This window comes from Rhinopithecus roxellana, chromosome 17, assembly GCF_007565055.1.
Source record: "Rhinopithecus roxellana isolate Shanxi Qingling chromosome 17, ASM756505v1, whole genome shotgun sequence".
Classification (NCBI taxonomy): Eukaryota; Metazoa; Chordata; class Mammalia; order Primates; family Cercopithecidae; genus Rhinopithecus; species Rhinopithecus roxellana.
The window spans coordinates 5,514,509-5,532,370 of record NC_044565.1 but is presented as its reverse complement, the minus strand read 5'-3'; the positions used below and the strand labels follow the sequence as shown (position 1 = coordinate 5,532,370).

The following is a 17,862-nucleotide window of genomic DNA, read 5'->3' as shown; positions in this document are numbered from 1 at the left end:
CAGGATGCAGCGGGGCATCCCACCAAGGACACCTGCTGCCCCGCACCCGCAGCCTGCCTCAGTGACTCTCCCCAAAAGCCCCTCGGCCTTTCCTCACCAAGGGCAGACGCAGAGGGCACAGGTCTGCAGGGTGAGGGCCGGCTGACAGTGCCTCGCTGCTCAGTTTCTCCCTGGTTCTGCCGTCACCCAGGGCCCATCAGTCACCCAGGGCCCATCCGTCACCCAGGGCCAGCACAAAGTCCAATGCAGGGCCGTCCTCTTCCTTCGATTCAGGGAGAAACACAGCAAAACTGAAAGCCACCGACGAACAGCCAGGCTGCAGTGACTTGGATCTAAACGGATTTATTTTGTGTATTTTTTCTTTTTCTCAGTTTCGTAGCAAATGAAAAAAGAACTCAACGAAAACCAACTACACAACAAAACTTTCAACAAGTGGGCGCACCTTCCGCTCCGAGTGCTCAGGGGAGGGGTGTGGACCGGCTGGAATCCCAGTGATGGCCCTGAGGGCCCCGGAAAACCGCGCAGATCCCCCAGGCGCCTGGCCCAGCCTACAGGGCCGGGAGCGTAGGCTGGGAGCGCCCGCCTCCTCACCCTCTCTCCCAGCTAGTCCAAAAAGCGATGAAGTGTTAAAGAAAGATTCCACAAACAAAACGAAACACAATTTAAATTAAAATAAAAACACTTTCTCCACCCGCCTCATGCCAGGAGGCTCTGGCCCAAGCCTCCTCTTAAAAAAAAAATTTTTTTTCTGCTAGAAATACTGTGCATTACTTTTTTCTTTCACTTCTCTTGAAGGTTAAAATAAGATATATTTCCCCAGGAGTCATAGATATGTTCTGGTGCATAGAGAGACAACAGCTCGGGGTCCGGGCCAGCCCCACCCGGCTGAGCACAGGACCCACCCCCCTCCCCCCACCGTTGAGCATAGGACAGCAGGCCTGGACACAGCACAGGTGACGTCCCTGGTTTCGACCTCCAGGGAACGCCGGTAGCAGGGTCGGGGGCAAGCGGGGAGGGGGCAGGCAGGGGCAGGGCCCCTCCTGGCGAGCGACTCATGCTGCGACTCGCGACTGAGGGTGGACCCCGGCTGGGGACGGAAGGGGCTTCCTCCAAGGTTTTCTTTTCTAATCACCAAGCATAATAAAGATAAATACTTCGAAAATAAGACCGATTTTAAAAGGGGGAGGGGAAGTTAAAAAAGGCAAGGAAATGGAGGCTGAGAAGAGAACGGAGGAGGGCGGGGGCAGGCAGGGGCTACCCGGAAAGGGACGGCAGCGCGGCCCCTCTCGGCTGGCAGGGCGAAGGTGGGAACGGAAAACCACGTTCGACATATGTACAAGTGGACGCTTGGAAAGAAGTTAGACCTGGCTCAAGTTTCCTTGGAAATCACCGTTCTCCGCGCAACCTCAGGACGGCGACTCAGGCCGACGCGCACGAACGGGGGCCGGGAGCGAAGGGGCCTCCAACCCCGCGCCCGCAGACTTGGCAGCGGGGCCAGCACGGCCGGGCCGGGCCTGGCGTCCACGTCCTGGACCGCGGAGTCCGAGCCGAGGCCCTGCGAGGCCTGCGCGAACTTGTCCGGGCGATAGCGGCGCGGGCTCGGGGTCCGGCGCCTACAGGAAGAAGTCGGGAGCGCCCTTGGCCCCGCCGGGACCGGCCTGCGGCGGCGAAGGCTCCCGCGGGAAACCGGCCCCGCCCGCGCCCCCGGGGCCGCCCCGGCCCGCCAGCTTCTCGTATTTCTCCTTGTACAGGTCCCGCTCTTTGGCCAGGCGCCCCACCTCCAGCTTCAGCTGCTCCACCTGGCTCTGGAGTTGGCACTTCTCGCTCTCCAGAATGTGCCGCTGCTGCACCCGCTTGAAACGGCAGGACTGCGCGTAGCCGCGGTTCTTGAGCGTGCGCCGCTTCTGCTTGAGCCGGATGACCTCCTCCTTGCTGAAGCCGCGGAGCTGCCGGTTCAGCTCGCGCACCGACATGGACACCAGCTGGTCGTCGGAGAAGCGCTCCTCCAGGCGCACGTGGTGGCCCGCGCCGCCGCCGCCGTGGCCCGCGCCGCCATGGTGGTGGTGGTGGTGGTGGTGGTGGTGGGCGGCATGGTGGTGGTGGGCTGCGTGGTGCGCGCCGTGGTGGTGCCCGGCGCCCATGTCGTCCGCGCCGCCGCCGCCCGCGAAGCCCGGGCCGCGGAAAGCCTCGTAGGCCGCGGCGGCCGCCGGGTGGTGCGCGCCGTGGTGCGCGCCGTGGTGGCCGCTGCCGATGAGCGCCTCCACCGCGTCCTCGGGCGTCAGGTTGAGCGCCTCGGGGTTGAGGTGGTGCTGGTAGCCGCTCATCCAGTACAGATCCTCCAGCGCCGGCTTCCCCGAGGTGCCCCCGACGGCGCCGGGGCCCCCACTCGGCGGTCCGGGGGCGCCCCCGGCCTGAGACGCACCGCCGCCGCCCCCTGCGGCGCCGCCGCCGCCGGTGCCCGGGCTGGGCGCACAGAAGCTGGGCGAGGAGGGCACGGAGGAGCAGGGCGTGCTGAGTGGCGTCGAGGACAGCGAGCCGGGAGGCAGGCGGTGGCAGAAGCGTTCGGCCTCGGGCGGCTCCTTCTTCACCTCGAACTTCATCAGGTCGAAGTCGTTGACGTACTCGATGGCCAGCGGGCTGCTGGGCAGCTCGGGGCCCATCGCCAGCTCCGCGGCCATCGCCCGGGGCCCGCGCCCGGCCGCGCCCCGACGGGCGGCGCGAGGGGGGGGAGCCGCGGGCCTCTCCCCCCCCTGCTCCCCGCGGGCTGCGGTCCCGGCGGGGGCGGGGGGGCGCCGGCACGGGGCGGCGGCGCCGAGGGGCGCAGTGAAAAGTTTCACGTGGTCAACTCCGGGACGGCGCGCTAGGGGCGCCGCTGGCCGGGTGTCTCGGTCGATCCCGGGCCCGCGCCGCCTCCTCTCCCCGCGCCCGCCGCCTGGGGCTGCTCCGGGCCCGCTCCCGCGCCCCAACCGCGCCGCCGGCCGGCCCCGCCTCCCACGGCTAAACGCGAAGCTGCGCGCGCCCCTTTATAGAGACGGGCGCCTGGGCCCGCCTCCCCAGGAGGGGCGCGCGCCCCCGGGCCAATCGGAGCCCCAGCCCCGCCGCCCTCATTTGCTTATCCCCATGGCAACTCAGCGCCCAGCTGTCAATCTCCTGCGGGAAACAGCTGTGGGAAGGGGTGGGGACGGGCCGCTGGCGAGAGGAGAGGGCAGGGCCTCTGGTGGCCACCACGGCGCACTGCACGGGCAGAGGGCGCGCGGTCGCAGGGGGCAACTGCGATCCCCAGGGGCCTCAGCTCCCAGACCCGACGGCCGGAGAGTCCGGAGAAGCAGACGGGGCCGCGCCCGGGGATCCCCTCGGGCCCTCGTCCGCTTCGGGCCACGCGGCGGGGCGCCCCCTCGACCCCCTGGGTTCGCGGCCCGGCCTCGGGGCCGGAGGCAGCTCCGCTAGCGGCGGCGGCAGCGGCGGGAACTCCGGGCCTCTGGACACGGGTGACACCGCGCGGCCCGGCAGAGCGTGGCTCGCTAAGCGGGTTATATTTAGCCCGCGGCTCAGGCGCGTTCAGGAATTTGATCAACAAAGTTGCCGGCACCTCCGGGCGCCGGGACGCACCGGGCGGGCGGAGGGGCACACTCGCGTGGGGGACGGCGTGAGGGGCCGGGGACGTAGGGCTGGCGTGTGGGGGGCCGGGGAGGGCGCAGGACTGTGGGGGTCGCGGGACGACTCGGGTGGGTGCGAGCGGCGGGGGCGGGGCCCACGGGCTGGCGGCCCCTCTGGGCGTTAGGAATCCCGGTCCAAGCCGCCCACCACCCAGTTTTGCGCCCGGCGGGGCTGGAGGCGCCTTGCTGGGCTTGGAGTGGGATGGGGGTAACTGAGGCAGGGAGGCGGGGATTTCCACCTGGCGGCCGTGCACCTGTTGAGAGGAGACAGCTCTAGTTCACGGGGCAAGGGAGGCGACGATGGGCAATGGGCCTGTGACCCCAGGTCCCCGACGCCAGCGAGCGAGCCTCGGGTGATGGGAGGGGATGCCCCAAGAATCACAAGGCCGGTGACCCGAAGTGGGCCTATTGGTTTTGCTCTAAATTCTCTCCATCGCTGTTCTATGACTTCAACAATTAAAAAAATAAGTCTAAAATGTAACCACCTTTGTAGAGAAAAAAAGCCTGGAATAAGTTGCGCAGAGGCCATGGGGAGGCCTGGTCACAGCGCCACCGATTTAGTGCCAGGCCCTCACCTCCTTCCCTCTACAAAGATCGATTGTTTTCTAACAAGAGGGTCGTGCAGTGAGGACTGAACACCTGCTTCCTAAGGTGTCTCCGGGTGTCCCTGGCCCTCCCCTGGGCCCTCCCACTCCTCTGGGCAGAGCTGGGACTGCAGATTTGGGAAGACCAGGCCTTCCTCCCTGCAAGGCAGGGCCAAGGACAGCATGAGGACCCACCTGCAGGGACCCCTGTCCCCCGACCCTGTCCCAGAGGAGACTCTGAGCTCCCCACCCGTTTCAGCTCATTCAGGACTCGATGCTGCAGCCAGTGTTGCAGGTTGGTGGCCTCACAACCACCCTCCCAGTCTCATGAGCCTTCTATAGATGAAGAAATGAAGTGGGCAGCAGAGCCAGGTCCCCACACCAGGTACCTGGACTTGAGACCACATGAGTGGTCAGCCAGCCAGGGTGTGGGGTTTCCTCCTCCCTGCATGGAGTGGGAGGCCCGGGAAGGGAGGATGCTACTGAGCAGTAGAGCTGGTGGTAGGTAGTCGAGGTTATCTGTACCTGCAGCCCCGCAAGACGCCTTGGGGCTAGAGGGCCCTTCCACGGCCCCTCCAAGGGTTTAGCAGCATTTCTGGGCACCACACCCTGGCGGCCCTGGGGCACACTGGAAAGGGAGTTGAGGAGGAAAGAGAGAGTGTTTGCGGCCGGGCGCGGTGGCTCAAGCCTGTAATCCCAGCACTTTGGGAGGCCGAGACGGGCGAATCACGAGGTCAGGAGATCGAAACCATCCTGGCTAACACGGTGAAACCCCGTCTCTACTAAAAATACAAAAAAATTAGCCGGGCGTGGTGGTGGGCGCCTGTAGTCCCAGCTACTCGGGAGGCTGAGGCAGGAGAATGGCGTGAACCCGGGAGGCGGAGCTTGCAGTGAGCTGAGATCTGGCCACTGCACTCCAGCCTCGGGGCAGAGCGAGACTCTGTCTCAAAAAAAAAAAAAAGAAAAGAAAAGAAAGAGAGAGAGAGTGTTTGCATTGTGCTGTGTCCTCACTGCCCCCACCGGACCCCCCCACCCATCGCACTGCGGCTCCTGCCAGGCCAAGTAAACCAGGGGAAGGTTTTTGGTCGCCAGCCCAGGAGACTCCGGCACACCCGTGGGAATGAAGGAGGTGCCTGACCCCAGGCTGTCGCAATGGGAACCCTCCCAGGGGTCACAGCTATGACTGCAGGCTGAGGGACGCTGACCCCACAGCCATGCTTGGACTCGGTGGCACCCCCATCCTGCCACCACTCACAGGAAGCCTAAGTGCCTCATCTTGCTCTGAGAGGTGGGAGAAGGTGGTGGAGGCTGGGGTGGCCTCAAAGATCGGCCCTAACCCACCTACCCCAAGCCTGCCAAGCCGTCCTCGAGGCTCGGTGCTATCACCACCAAGCCAGGATGGCTCCCTAGAATTCACCCGTGCATGGCTGTTCCCTGGGCTCCCAGAAGCGCTCTCCCTTCCCGCCAGTCTCCCAACCCAAGGGCTTCTCACACCCTCCAAACTTTCAGCATTTGGTCCTCACAGAATTCCACAGGGGCCGTCTGTGTGGCTGGGTAACTCAATGCACCCAGCAGGCTTCTCTTGAGCACCTAGTGTACGTCAGCCAGCCTGCCTAGGGGCACATCCCATCTGGGAGGTGGCCAGGGTCGCTTGTTGAGAAGTCCCCTGGAGCTTGATGGCACAAGGCAGCATTATTTTATCCATGGGCTCTGTAAGGGGCAGATGTGTCCTGGGAATAGGGGCACAGCTTTCCTCTGGTCCTGACAGCTGGGAGGACTTGAGGGTTGGGGTGACGGGTCAGCTGATGGATGGTGCCATTGGGCAGGGTCTTCACACCCAGGCCTGGCAGATGGTGACAGCTGTTGGCCACAACAGCTGCTTATGACACCTCCACAGGGCTGCTCCCCGCAGTTGGTTGGGCTTCCTTACAGCATGGCTGCTGGTTCCCAGTGTGTGCATCCAAGAGAGAAAGATGGAGGGATGCACGTGCCTCAGAAGCCGCTGCACCATGCTGGTGGTCCTGGTGTGCAGAGGTCGGCCACCCCCTGGGCAGGGGCACGGACACTGCCTGTGTAGGTCATGTGAGGAAGGGGCCTGTGGGCTGAGATGCACTGTTGCAGTGTTTTTGGAAAATACAGTCTGCCGAGTGGGCCTCAGACAACAGAAAATCAGCCATAAAAATAATAAGTAAAATGAGGCCGGCCACAGCGGCTCACGCCTGTAATCCCAGCACTTTGGGAGGCCGAAGTAGGCAGATCACGAGGTCAGGATTTCCAGACCAGCCTGGCCAACATGGCAAGACCCTGTCTCTACTTAAAAAATACAAAAATCCATCCTGGCTAACACGGTGAAACCCCGTCTCTACTAAAAAAAATACAAAAACCTAGCCGGGCGAGGTGGCGGGCCCCTGTAGTCCCAGCTCCTCGGGAGGCTGAGGCAGGAGAATGGCGTAAACCCGGGAGGCGGAGCTTGCAGTGAGCTGAGATCCGGCCACTGCACTCCAGTCCGGGCGACAGAGCGAGACTCCGCCTCAAAAAAAAAAAAAAAAAAAAAAATACAAAAATTAGCCGGGCATGGTGGTGCACACCTGTGGTCCCAACTACTTGGGAAGCTGAGGCAGGAGAATCACTTGAACTCGGGAGGCGGAGGTTGCAGTGAGCTGAGATCACGCCACTGCACTTTAGCCTTGGCAACAGAGCAAGATTCTGTCTCAAACAATAATAATAATAATAATAATAATAATAGTAAAATGATAGTGGATTTGCCTTCTATTGCTGTCTCACAAATTACCACACGTTTAGTAACTTTACACACATTTATGGTCTCGTGGCTTCTGTGGGCCAAGCATCCAGGCAGGGCTTAGCTGGGGCCCCTGTCCAGGGTGCAGTCTAGGAGGTGGCCGGGCTACAGTCTCAACATGGGACAAGGAGGACTCTGCTACCAGGCACCGTCAGGCTGTGGGCAGAATTATTTCCTCAAATCTGTAGAGCTGAGGACTGGCTTCTTGCTGGCTGGAGGCTGGAGGCCACCCTGAGCTCCTCACCAGGTGTGGCCCCAGCACAGGCCCTGACGCCTCGGGCCAGCAGGGAGAGGCTGTCAGCTGGGGGTAAGGTGCTGTGATCACAGCTGCAGCACCCGGCCACCCTCCACGAGTCTGTTGGAGGAAAGGGGCCCCCCAAAGGTGGGAACACTGGGGGGGGGTCATGAGGCCTCCTCAGGGCCTGTCTCCCACACGTTTGTGAGAAAGTAGAAGGTTGGCTAGATGGGGAGTTCTGGGTTAGTGGGGTTGGTGGGGCTTCACGGACACCTGAGCAGATGGAGGGGCCAGCCCTTCAGGCCAGGGAGCAGGGAGCCCAGAGCCACTGCCTGGGAGGGGCCGGAAGGGCCCAGGGTGGCTGGGTCAAGATCAGAGCCCATGGGGGCTGGTGTAGGGTCCAGGAGGTCATCATGGGTCCCCAGAGGGCTCTGGGTGGAGGGAAACCTGGTACGAGGAGGGACAGGGAGGTTGGGGTGCTCACCACCTGACCCCCACAGCCCTCTCTGCTGTAAACCATGGGACCCCACGCAGTCTGCTGTCTGCTGGGGCCCTGAGCTCATCCATTTGACGGCAGGAAGGGGCCTGAGGGGACTGTCCCGGCACAGCTCCTCCACCCCTGCCATAGCACAGGGCACAGGAGGGCTGAGCTGACCCTGCCAGGCCATGCGTGGGCCTCCTGAACCTCACCCTGCCGCCCCAAGGGTAAGTGCTCGGAACTGCGTCGAGCCTCGCGTGGGGTCTGGAGTGTCATTTTGGAGGCATTTATTTAGGTGGGAGAACCCCCACACCCCCGGTGCCTGCGTTTGCTGGGTGGAAGTGATCACAGGAGACAGAACCTTCTCTGTCCCGCAGACAGAGGCTCTGTGTCTTCTGGGATAGGGGGCTGCTGGGGCTGCCTCCACCCCCACCCTGCTCCTGCTGTCCGGGCGCCCCTCCTCCATGCAGGGGCTTGTTTGCATTTAAGAACAAAACAACCAAAAAACAAGCCCAGGGCCTCCTGAGAGTCCCTCCTCAGCCTGTCGCTGCTCCGCCCCTTCCTTGTGCCTCTACTCAAGCACGGATGGTGCGCCTACTGTATGCCAGGTGCCAGTCAGGGCGCTCACTCAGCCACCACACGCCCAACTCCCTGCCCTCTGAGCTCCCATGCTGCTGGGCGCTAAGCGAGGCAGGGTCATCCAGAGGCAGGATGGGCACAGGCTTAGGCCAGGAAGGTGCGGGCACTCCCGGCTGACCCCCAGACACTCACCCTTCGGTCACCTCCCAGCCCCCAGGGGACTCCAGGCCAGCATCTGATTGCCCAGCCGGCACCCCTCCAGGCACACGGGGCACAGAGCCACACTCTGAAGTCACTGCTGCCCCCGGCCCGCTCGCCCATCCAGCTCCCGCAGTGGCCCTGGACTCTGCCCACGGCTCCCACCTCTGTGGCCATCACATCTCCCTCAGACGAGGCAACAGCCCTAAAACCCGTCTGCTTGGCGCTGGGTGGGGGCATCACCTGCCTGGGACCTGGCCATGCCCCACCAGGGCTCTGAGGACCCCCCAGGGTGCCGTGTGCTTCCGCTGTGGGGTTTCCCTCCGGCTGCCCCAGTACACACCACTCTGCTGCACGCACGGGCTTGGGTGCAGGGCTACGCACCCCTCTCCTCAGGAAGCCTTCCCTGTGCTGACCACCCCAGCAGGGGACATTCCACCAGGCTGTCCTCAGCCGGGGCCATGGTCAATGCAGGGGCAGTCACTCTCCTAGTCCCAGCCTCCCGGGTCGCTTGGCCAGGTGCCCTGGCAGTCACTGGTCTGCTGCCAGCTGCCCCTTGGCATGAGGGGCCTCATGTGACCAAATGGGCACACTTCATGCAGGGGAAACGCAGGGACTTGTGACCAGGCAGAGCCCAGGCTGCACAAGGTCCCCAGGTGGGGTATTGGGCCACCATGGTGGCACCCCGAAGGCAGTGGCCAGCCTTTTCTGAGCCTTCCTGCTGGCTGCTCCTGGGTGGGGGCTGCATTTGGGGACAGTGGACCTGGCGCTGAACTGCTGTCACACCCCTTGCCCACGAGCAGTGCCCCAGGCCTGCAAGTGGCCATGCCGTGTGTCAGATGGCAGCGCTAACGGTCCCAGACAGGTGCTGGGTGGACAGGGCGCCTATTCCCCACCACCCACGGACATTTCACGTTTCAGGGCCGTGTGCCAGCCCCAGCGTGGCTGAAGGCAGTGGCACCCATGGGCGGGTCCAGCTGCCCACTGGGCCTGCAGCAGACACTTGCTGGTGGCACGAAGTGAAGTTAGAGGATCTGGCTGCCTCATGTCTACCCGGTGCCCACCCTCAAATCTGGGGTCCCGAACAAGGAAACGAGCCCCTATGAACACCTGGGTCTGGGTGAGCTGGGCCAGTGCTGGAGGGGACAGAAGCCAGCTGGGTACACCCCGCCCACAGCTCTGGCTTCCAGAATTCGCCATCCCACCCAATCTGGCTACAACAGGGCCAAGGCCACAGGCTGGGTCCCAGGGGCTCAGGGTAGAGGTCACAGCAATGACCACCATGGAGAGAACCGGAAACTGCTGCCATGTCACCCAGCACGTGCCCTGGTAGAACCATCTCACCAGCCTCGCACCTCGTCCCCTCTGATGCTAACGTCAGGACACTCTACTCCAGGGTGGAGTCCAGGACCTCGGGGGGTGGAGCATTCTCCCCGCCCAAGTGTGGACCAGACCAAGGGGCCCCGTGGGGTGTGGGCTGGGCAGTGGCACTACCACCCACCCGAAGCCCAGGCAGGCAGAGGGCACAAGGCTCATGCATCTGACTCCAGGCTGCACTGTGGGGCCCCTGAAGGCGTTGCTGGCCTGCCTCCCCTGGGGCAACCCCCCATTTCTCTGGAGGTGAGGGAAGGTGGGAACGGGTGCCTAGGGGAGCCTGTGCCCCTCCAAGCCTTGCCTCTCCCAGTCCAGGGTCCCTGACACAACCTCAGCCAGGCCTCCTGGCCAGGCCCCTCCAGCACGGGTACCCATGAAGAGCGGGGGAGCTGGGAGCTGGCTGAGCTGCCTCGCCCACCATGGCTCCAGCCTGTTGCACCTGGGGCCCCAGAGCGCCCCCTAGGCCTTCCCCACCCCAGATGGTGCTGCCCAGGTCCAAGGAGAAGCTCCTGACTTCTGAACCCTCCTGGGAGGTAGGAAAGGGGCCCCACACTCCTGCCCAGAGGAGCGGTGCTTTCCACCTGGCAGTGGCGTGGCAACAGTCAGGACAAGCCAACCAGTTATGGATAGAACCTTTATTGCTGAACATAAAACACCTGCCTGGGAGGCCCGGCCAGTGGCCTCTTCACTGGGCCGAAGACCTGGGTGAGGAGGGCTGGGGGGGCTGCAGGGCCACTGTTGCCAATGACAGTCGGGGACAGGCCTGGAGGCCAGCCCTGCCTGGCACCCTGGAGGGCGGTGGGGTGGGGACAGGGGCCTGGCTTGGGGGAGGAAGACCAGGCCCCGGGCACACACTGGTCATGGAAGGTTGAGGGCCAGGCAGGCAGAGCAGTGTCCCTGTGGCCCCCGGTGAGGCATGGTGGCGGGCGGCCCTCCTCTGGGACAGAGTGGCAGACAGAGCCTCTTTCCTCTCCAAGGATGAGGGTCCGAGGTAGGTGCAGGCCGGTCCCTGGGGTCCTCACAGACGCGGTTTGATGTGCAGAGGTTTCCCTATGCAGAGAGGGCAAACGTTAGGGGCCAGGAAGCCCCTGGAAGAACCTCCCCAGCCTGCAAAGCTCCTGGTCAGGGGCTCAGGATGGGGAGTTCTGTCAGCCTAAACACACACGGCAGGGTCTGCAGAGACATCCCCCCGAGTTCTAGAGAGAAGAGCACAGTCAGGCCACAGGCTTCAGCTGCTGCCCCCTGCTGCCAACGGGTCCTGGTGAGCCTCTGTGGCTGTCTAGCCGTGGTGCATGCTCCGTCTATGAGGCCAAGTGAGGCTTCTGCCTACAGTCCAAGGGTCTTCTTGGGCGGCCGCAGTCCCGGCCCCAAAGTCTACAGGGTGAGCCATCAGTACCGGCGCACACAGCACCACACAACCCTGCACGCTCAGTGAGGCTGCCAGACACGGGAGGCGGCCACGATGCACCTTCCATGTGGAAAGTCGGGGTGCACACGAGCTGTGGCGGGGAGGGGCAGGAGCAGAGCAGAGGCCCCAGCGTGAGGCGGGCAGGGCCTGGAGGCAGGCAGTGTAGGAGGGAGCAGTTCCCCACAGTGGGGAAGCCCAGGGGCTCCTGCCCCATGAATGTTCACACACGGTGTCAGCGCCTCTCCTCCCTCCCCAGATCTCCAGACCACCTGACAGGCACTGCGGCGGCCCGCTGAATAGAGATGCCTCCGTGTAGCTGCCCACAGGACTGGCCCTGCCCAGGTGCCCCTCTTCAGGGCTGATGAGCCCGCTCACCCACGCACAGTTGAGTCGGGCCCAGCAGCCAGGGCCCAGGCTACAGACTACACAGGCTCTGCCCTGTCAGCCTGCCCCTGCGGTGGCCGCTCCAGTAGCAGCTCCAGCTTCCTGCCCAGAGACTGTCCCAGGCACTTCCACCTGCTGGAGCTCCTGGTCATGGCCAGGCAGGGGAGGTTTCTGCAGCCTTTCCCGGGCCCCACCCAAGCTGCACACTGGACCCCTCAGCACCCTGCCCACTTCCACTGGCTCTGGAACTGGCTGCTAGGTTCCTGATCTTTAAAAAAAAAAAAAAAAAAAAATAGTGGCTGCCTCGGGGCCCCATCTGCTCCCCCAACCCAGAGAGTCCCACCCAGAAGGAGGGAGCGGGTGCCCAGGTCTCGTGGGGCAGAGGGTCTGGCCACGGTTCCATGCCCCTGATGTGAAGGCTGCGAACAGGAGGCGGCCCCTCCGAGGCAGGCGTTTGAGCGTGCTCAGCGGAGCTGTTGGAGAAGGCTGCAGCAAGCATCTTCCATTAACGTTACGACCGTGAAATATGACAATAAAATGATAGCCGTATGGTCGCAAATTTGCAGCCCGCCGAGCTGCGTGGGGTTTATCGTCACTCAAACGCGCGGAGAGCTGTAAAATGTTTACAGAAAGGGTCGTTTGCAGCCATAAAATCCTCTTTTCTCTCCTAAACAAGGCTGAGTGGAGCCATTTACCAAGCCCCAAATGCTCATCGGGGGAGAGGGAACATCTGTTCTCTCCGGAGTGGGTGGTGATCTTCCAGAACAAATTAACAGAAATGGGTGCTTTCTAATTAAATCAGCCCTCAGCTGGGGCAGACTGCGCAGCGGCCACTGCTACACTCGCACCTTGGCTGGCCCTGCCCCAGGGCTGGCAAGTGCACTCCTGGCGCCTGTGGGACTCACCCAGGCCCCACCTGGAGATTCTGACGTGGTGGTCTGAGGTGGGCATTTAAAACTCCCCTGTGCTTGAGCCAGATCATGCTGCCTACCTGAGTCCTTGGTGAGGGGGGCCCTGGGGGCCCGGACCCTGGGTTGGGCTCCTGGGCTCGGTGAGGACTGCAGGGAGATGAAGGAAGGCAGCTTGCAGAGCCTGTTGGAGTGTGCCGCTGCTAAGGCGGCCTCCTGGAGAGATGGCGCCTCGTGGTCCAAGGAAGCGGGAGGGGATGAGGAGGAGGAGGAACAAGAGGAGGAGGAGGAAGCCTTCAAGGATGAGGGAGAGGCTGACCCCCCTGGGGAGCGGGGAAGTGCAGCCAGCGCAGCTGCAGTGAGGGCAGGGGAGTTGGGCGTCTGCCTGGTGGGGCGCTGGGCTGCCGAGGGCTTCCTGCAGGGAAGGAGGGGGCAGACGTGTGAAGTGGGGTGACAGGCTGGGATCCCAGCAACAGGCTGCCCATGCTCTTGGCTGCTTCCTGCTCCCGTGGCCCCCTGTGGTCTCAGGATGAGCTGGAGGCACAGGTCAAGCCTGGTCCTTGGCTGCAAGGAGAGGCTGGGTGTGGAGAGGGCCCCAGCTCCACAACAAGCCTGCCCCTCACGTCCAGGGCCTTGGCTTCCTGGTCTCCATGGGACTCTCACACCTACATAGCAGGTGGGCTGGATGAGGGAGCCCCCAGACTCCTCCCGGGGCTGGGCCTCCCACTCTCTCCCAGTGAGCAGGTCTCTGTGAAGCCCCACCTTCCTCCATCAGCCAGGGATGCCCTTGGCTCTGTCCAGACTTGAAAGTGGGGTAGGGGAATCTCTGGAGGTCATGTGATCCCCAGCCTTGGATTGGGATTTCTGGGTCTGAGGCCCAAAGAGCTGGAGTTGGGGGGGCTCAACCAGAGGGCCCTGAGCATCTCCCTGGACAGGGAGGGGCCACCCAGGCTCACATGGACAGTGCCCACTACCCCATCACCTGGGCCCGTGGCTGGCCGAGGCCCTGCTCCTGGCAGCTGCGTCGCTGGGCCCTGGGGCGGGGGACGTGGCTGCCCGCCGACTGTGGCGTTTCTGGGTGCGGTGGAGCAGCTGGCACTGGGCACCGCGGGGACACGCCCCTCTGCGGCCAAAGTCAGGGCACAGCAGCGTGTGTTTCTTCTTGCACTGCAGAGAGAAGGGGTGCGGGTGGGTGGGCCGGAGGCTGTGGCACTGCACGGGGAGGGCAAGGAGGGCCAGGCCAGGCCCCCTGAGTGACCACGGGGCCCCATAGGCTCTGTCCAAGTCTTGGGGCAAAGGCTTCCTCTTGGAAGGCTGAGGCCACCAGGCCAGAGAGGTTCCACCTGGGCCCTCACCCACCCATAAGAGGCCCTCAGCAACTGCAAGCCCTGGGCACAGACTGAGAGCAGGGCAGGGCTGGGCCAGCCTGCGGACTCCCAGAACCTGCAGCCAGGCCACGGCTCAGGGCTCTGCCCACCCGCTGCCTCTGCCAGACCCCAGCCCACCCATCCTGGCAGCACAGAGGGAGCCTGGGAAGGTGGGTGTGGCTACAGACCTGGGGGTCTTGGGCTGGGCCAAGGGAGGGCGGGGCAGGTCAGCCAAGGCCAGGCCGCACTGGGTCAGGGCTGGGCTGGGCACACGATCCCTAGCACCTGTCACAGCGCTAATTATACCCACGGGGCAGGGGGTGTGCCAGCCAGCAGGTGCTCTGGGCAGCAACATGGCCCCGGCTCTCCTACCAGGCCCACAGGGAAACACAAAGAGGCGGCCCAAGGCCCCAGCGGCCCAGCCCGGCCTGTGGAACAGGGCGCCCAGCCTGCCCTTCCTCTGCCCACCCCTCCCAGGCTCTGCTCTGCAGCCCAGCTGCCTGCCTCTCTCATGCCCAAGGCCTTTCAGGGAGGGTGCCCTCCCCCTCCCCCTGCAGAGCCTACTGCATGGGGCACCCAAACTGCTCTTCATGGGACTAGGCGACAGGCGTCCCCAATGCAAACTGTGACAAGCTCCCTGCCTGACCCACCAAGAGTGAAACTCAAACCTGTGGCGGCAGCAGAGAGGCTGGAGGCTCCCAGCTCGTGGGGCCACGGCCTCGAGCTCACATCCTCCCAGCCACACGGTCCCTTGCCGGGCACCTGACCTAAGAATCTGGGATCCCAGGTGCTGCTCCTGTACCTGGGGCTGGCCGTGAGCACCTGCTCAGAACCGGGCCCTGCACTGTCCTCTCCCCTCCCCGCACTGCGCCCCCTACCCTCCCCGCACTGCACCCCCTACACTCTCCCCCTACCCTCCCCGCACTGCACCCCCTACCATCCCCACACTGCACCCCCTACACTCTCCCCCTACCCTCCCCGCACTGCACCCCCTACCATCCCCACACTGCACCCCCTACACTCTCCCCTACCCTCCCCGCACTGCACCCCCTACACTCTCCCCCTACCCTCCCCACACTGCACCCCCTACACTCTCCCCCTACCCTCCACACACTGCACCCCCTACCCTCCCCGCACTGCACCCCCTACACTCTCCCCCTACCCTCCCCACACTGCACCCCCTACACTCTCCCCTACCCTCCCCGCACTGCACCCCTACACTCTCCCCACCCTCCCCGCACTGCACCCCCTACACTCTCCCCCTACCCTCCCTGCACTGCGCCCCCTACCCTCCCCGTACTGTGCCCCCTACACTCTCCCACCCTCCCTGCACTGCACCCCCTACACTCTCCCCCACCCTCCCCGCACTGCACCCCCTACACTCCCCCACCCTCCCTGCACTGCACCCCCTACACTCTCCCCCTACCCTCCCCGCACTGCGCCCCCTACCCTCCCCGCACTGTTCTCCTCCCCTCCCTGCACTGTACCCCCTACACTCTCCCCGTACCCTCCCCGCACTGCGCCCCCTACCCTCCCCGCACTGCACCCCCTACACTCTCCCCCTACCCTCCCCGCACTGCGCCCCCTACCCTCCCCGCACTGCACCCCCTACACTCTCCCCCTACCCTCCCTGCACTGCGCCCCCTACCCTCCCCGTACTGTGCCCCCTACACTCTCCCACCCTCCCCGCACTGCACCCCCTACACTCCCCCCCTACCCTCCCCGCACTGCGCCCCCTACCCTCCCCGCACTGTTCTCCTCCCCTCCCCGCACTGTACCCCCTACACTCTCCCCGTACCCTCCCCGCACTGCGCCCCCTACCCTCCCCGCACTGCACCCCCTACACTCTCCCCCTACCCTCCCCGCACTGTTCTCCTCCCCTCCCCGCACTCTCCCCCTACCCTCCCCACACTGTCCCCCTCCCCTCCCCGCACTGCACCCCACACCCTCCCAGCACTGCAGCCCCAACCCTCCCTGCACTCTCCCCCCTACGTTCCCTGCACTGTCCCCCCTACCTTCCCTGCACTGTCCCCCTACCCTCCCTGCACTGTCCCCCCTACCTTCCCTGCACTGATCCCCCTACCTTCCCTGCACTGTCCCCCTACCCTCCCTGGATCCTGTGGTGTGGCCTCCGCCATACCCCCAGGTGGAAGCCAGGCTCAGGTCACTGCTCACACCCTCACTCACTCACTCATTCATTCCTGCGACACGGAGTCTGAGTCCCTCTACACAGGGCCTGGCAGTGCTGTGGGGCCCAGAGACCCAGAGGCTCCTCAGGGGCCTGCAGCTGGAGAGATACTCGGTCCTGCAGCAGAGCAGGCTTCAGGTGCCTAGGGGAGCAAAGCCTCCTGGGGGGTGGGGGCAGTGGCTGTGCCTGACAAGGAAAGCCCTGCCAGCAGCACAGACATCCCATGCGGCACTGGGACGGGCGTGGGGGCACGCAGGTCCATGGTTCACAAAGGGGCAGGACGGCAGGCGTCGCCAAGGCTGCGGGTGCATTTTATCAGATGTACCTACAGCCCCAGCAACGGCTGGTGGGCAACACTGGACACAGAGTGCCCGGCTGAGATGGCCAGAGGGCACCTGCCACACAGCCAGTGTGAGCTGAGGTGTGGGTGTTGGTGTAAACCATGTGCCAGGGCTCAGACTTAGTAGGAACAAAATAATGTAAAATACATGTTTCTTTTTCCTTGATGACACGTTGAAATTTTTGATAGGATGGGTTAAATAAAACATATGATTTCATCTGCTTTTTTAACCTTTTAAAGGTGGCTGTAAGAAAAGCTGAAATTCACATATGACTCATACATGTTTGTGCTGGACAGCGCCGGTCAGAACCCTCCTGCAGAACACAACCAAATATAGGATCAAAAAGAACTTTCTGAGGCCCGGCACAGTGGCTCACGCCTGTAATTCCAGCACTTTGGGAGCCAAGGCAGGTGGATCACTTGAGGTCAGGAAATTGAGAGCAGCCTGGCCAACATGGAGAAACCCTGTCTCTACTAAAAATACAAAAATTAGCTGGGTGTGGTGGCGTGCACCTGTAGTCCAAGATACTTGGGAGGCTGAGGCAGGAGAATCGCTTGAACCTGGGTGGTGGAGGTTACAGTGAGCCAAGATTGCACCACTGCACTCCAGACTCCATCTCAAAAAAAAAAAAAAAAGAACTTTTTGAAATTACCTAGGAGCGATGAAGAAAGTAAAATGATGGAAGGAAACATACAAGGAAACACGCTGGACATGAAATGAATCTTAAATGTCAAAGGCCTGAGACTTTCATCTCATGTTCACTTAGTCTTCAATGTTCACTAATGAAAAACACAAACCAACCAAACAAAACCTCCAGAAAACTCTCCAGAGATCTGGAAATGTATCAGCATCTGCGGAACAGCAAAAGCAGGGCTTCAAGGAAAACACATAGGCTTCAATGCTTATATCACAACAGAAGATCTAGCTTAAAAGTTAGGGGGTGGCCGGGCGCGGTGGCTCAAGCCTGTAATCCCAGCACTTTGGGAGGCCGAGATGGGTGGATCACAAGGTCAGGAGATCGAGACCATCCTGGCTAACCCGGTGAAACCCCGTCTCTACTAAAAAATACAAAAAACTAGCCAGGCGAGGTGGCAGGCGCCTGTGGTCCCAGCTACTCGGGAGGCTGAGGCAGGAGAATGGCGGGAACCCAGGAGGCGGAGCTTGCAGTGAGCCGAGATCCAGCCACTGCACTCCAGCCTGGGGGACAGAGCGAGACTCCGTCTCAAAAAAACAAAACAAAACAAAACAAAAAAAAAAAAGTTAGGGGGAAAACAGCAAATAAACTGAACGCAGAGGGAAAGAAAAACAAAACAGGAATTAAAACCAAGAGAGTTAAAAGTTGGTTCTTTGAAAACAGTAATC

General features: G+C 62.8%; 2 protein-coding genes across 3 annotated transcripts in view; both read right to left on the bottom strand.

Annotated features, from left to right (window-relative positions):
* Positions 1-322: 322 nt before the first annotated feature.
* On the bottom strand, positions 323-2,993 carry MAFA (MAF bZIP transcription factor A). Its single transcript, XM_010385503.2, has one exon. It carries the CDS (start codon positions 2,676-2,678, stop codon positions 1,614-1,616), a length of 1,065 nt encoding a protein of 354 aa, XP_010383805.2. The 5' UTR covers positions 2,679-2,993; the 3' UTR covers positions 323-1,613.
* A 7,531-nt stretch (positions 2,994-10,524) lies between these two features.
* The window catches only part of ZC3H3 (zinc finger CCCH-type containing 3), a 102,675-nt gene continuing 95,337 nt past the window's right edge, over positions 10,525-17,862 (bottom strand). For both annotated transcript variants that reach the window (XM_030921559.1, XM_010385504.2), the window contains exons 10-12: positions 13,587-13,771; positions 12,688-13,019; positions 10,525-10,954 (exon numbers count right to left, since the gene is read on the bottom strand). In XM_030921559.1, coding sequence (XP_030777419.1) covers positions 10,923-10,954; positions 12,688-13,019; positions 13,587-13,771 — 549 coding nt within the window. In that variant the 3' untranslated portion in view covers positions 10,525-10,922. The remainder of the gene's footprint in view (positions 10,955-12,687; positions 13,020-13,586; positions 13,772-17,862) is intronic.

Coding starts and splice junctions, on each gene's coding strand:
- MAFA (XM_010385503.2), bottom strand. CDS start 2,678: ATGGCCGCGGAGCTGGCGATGGGCCCCGAGCTGCCCAGCAGCCCGCTG.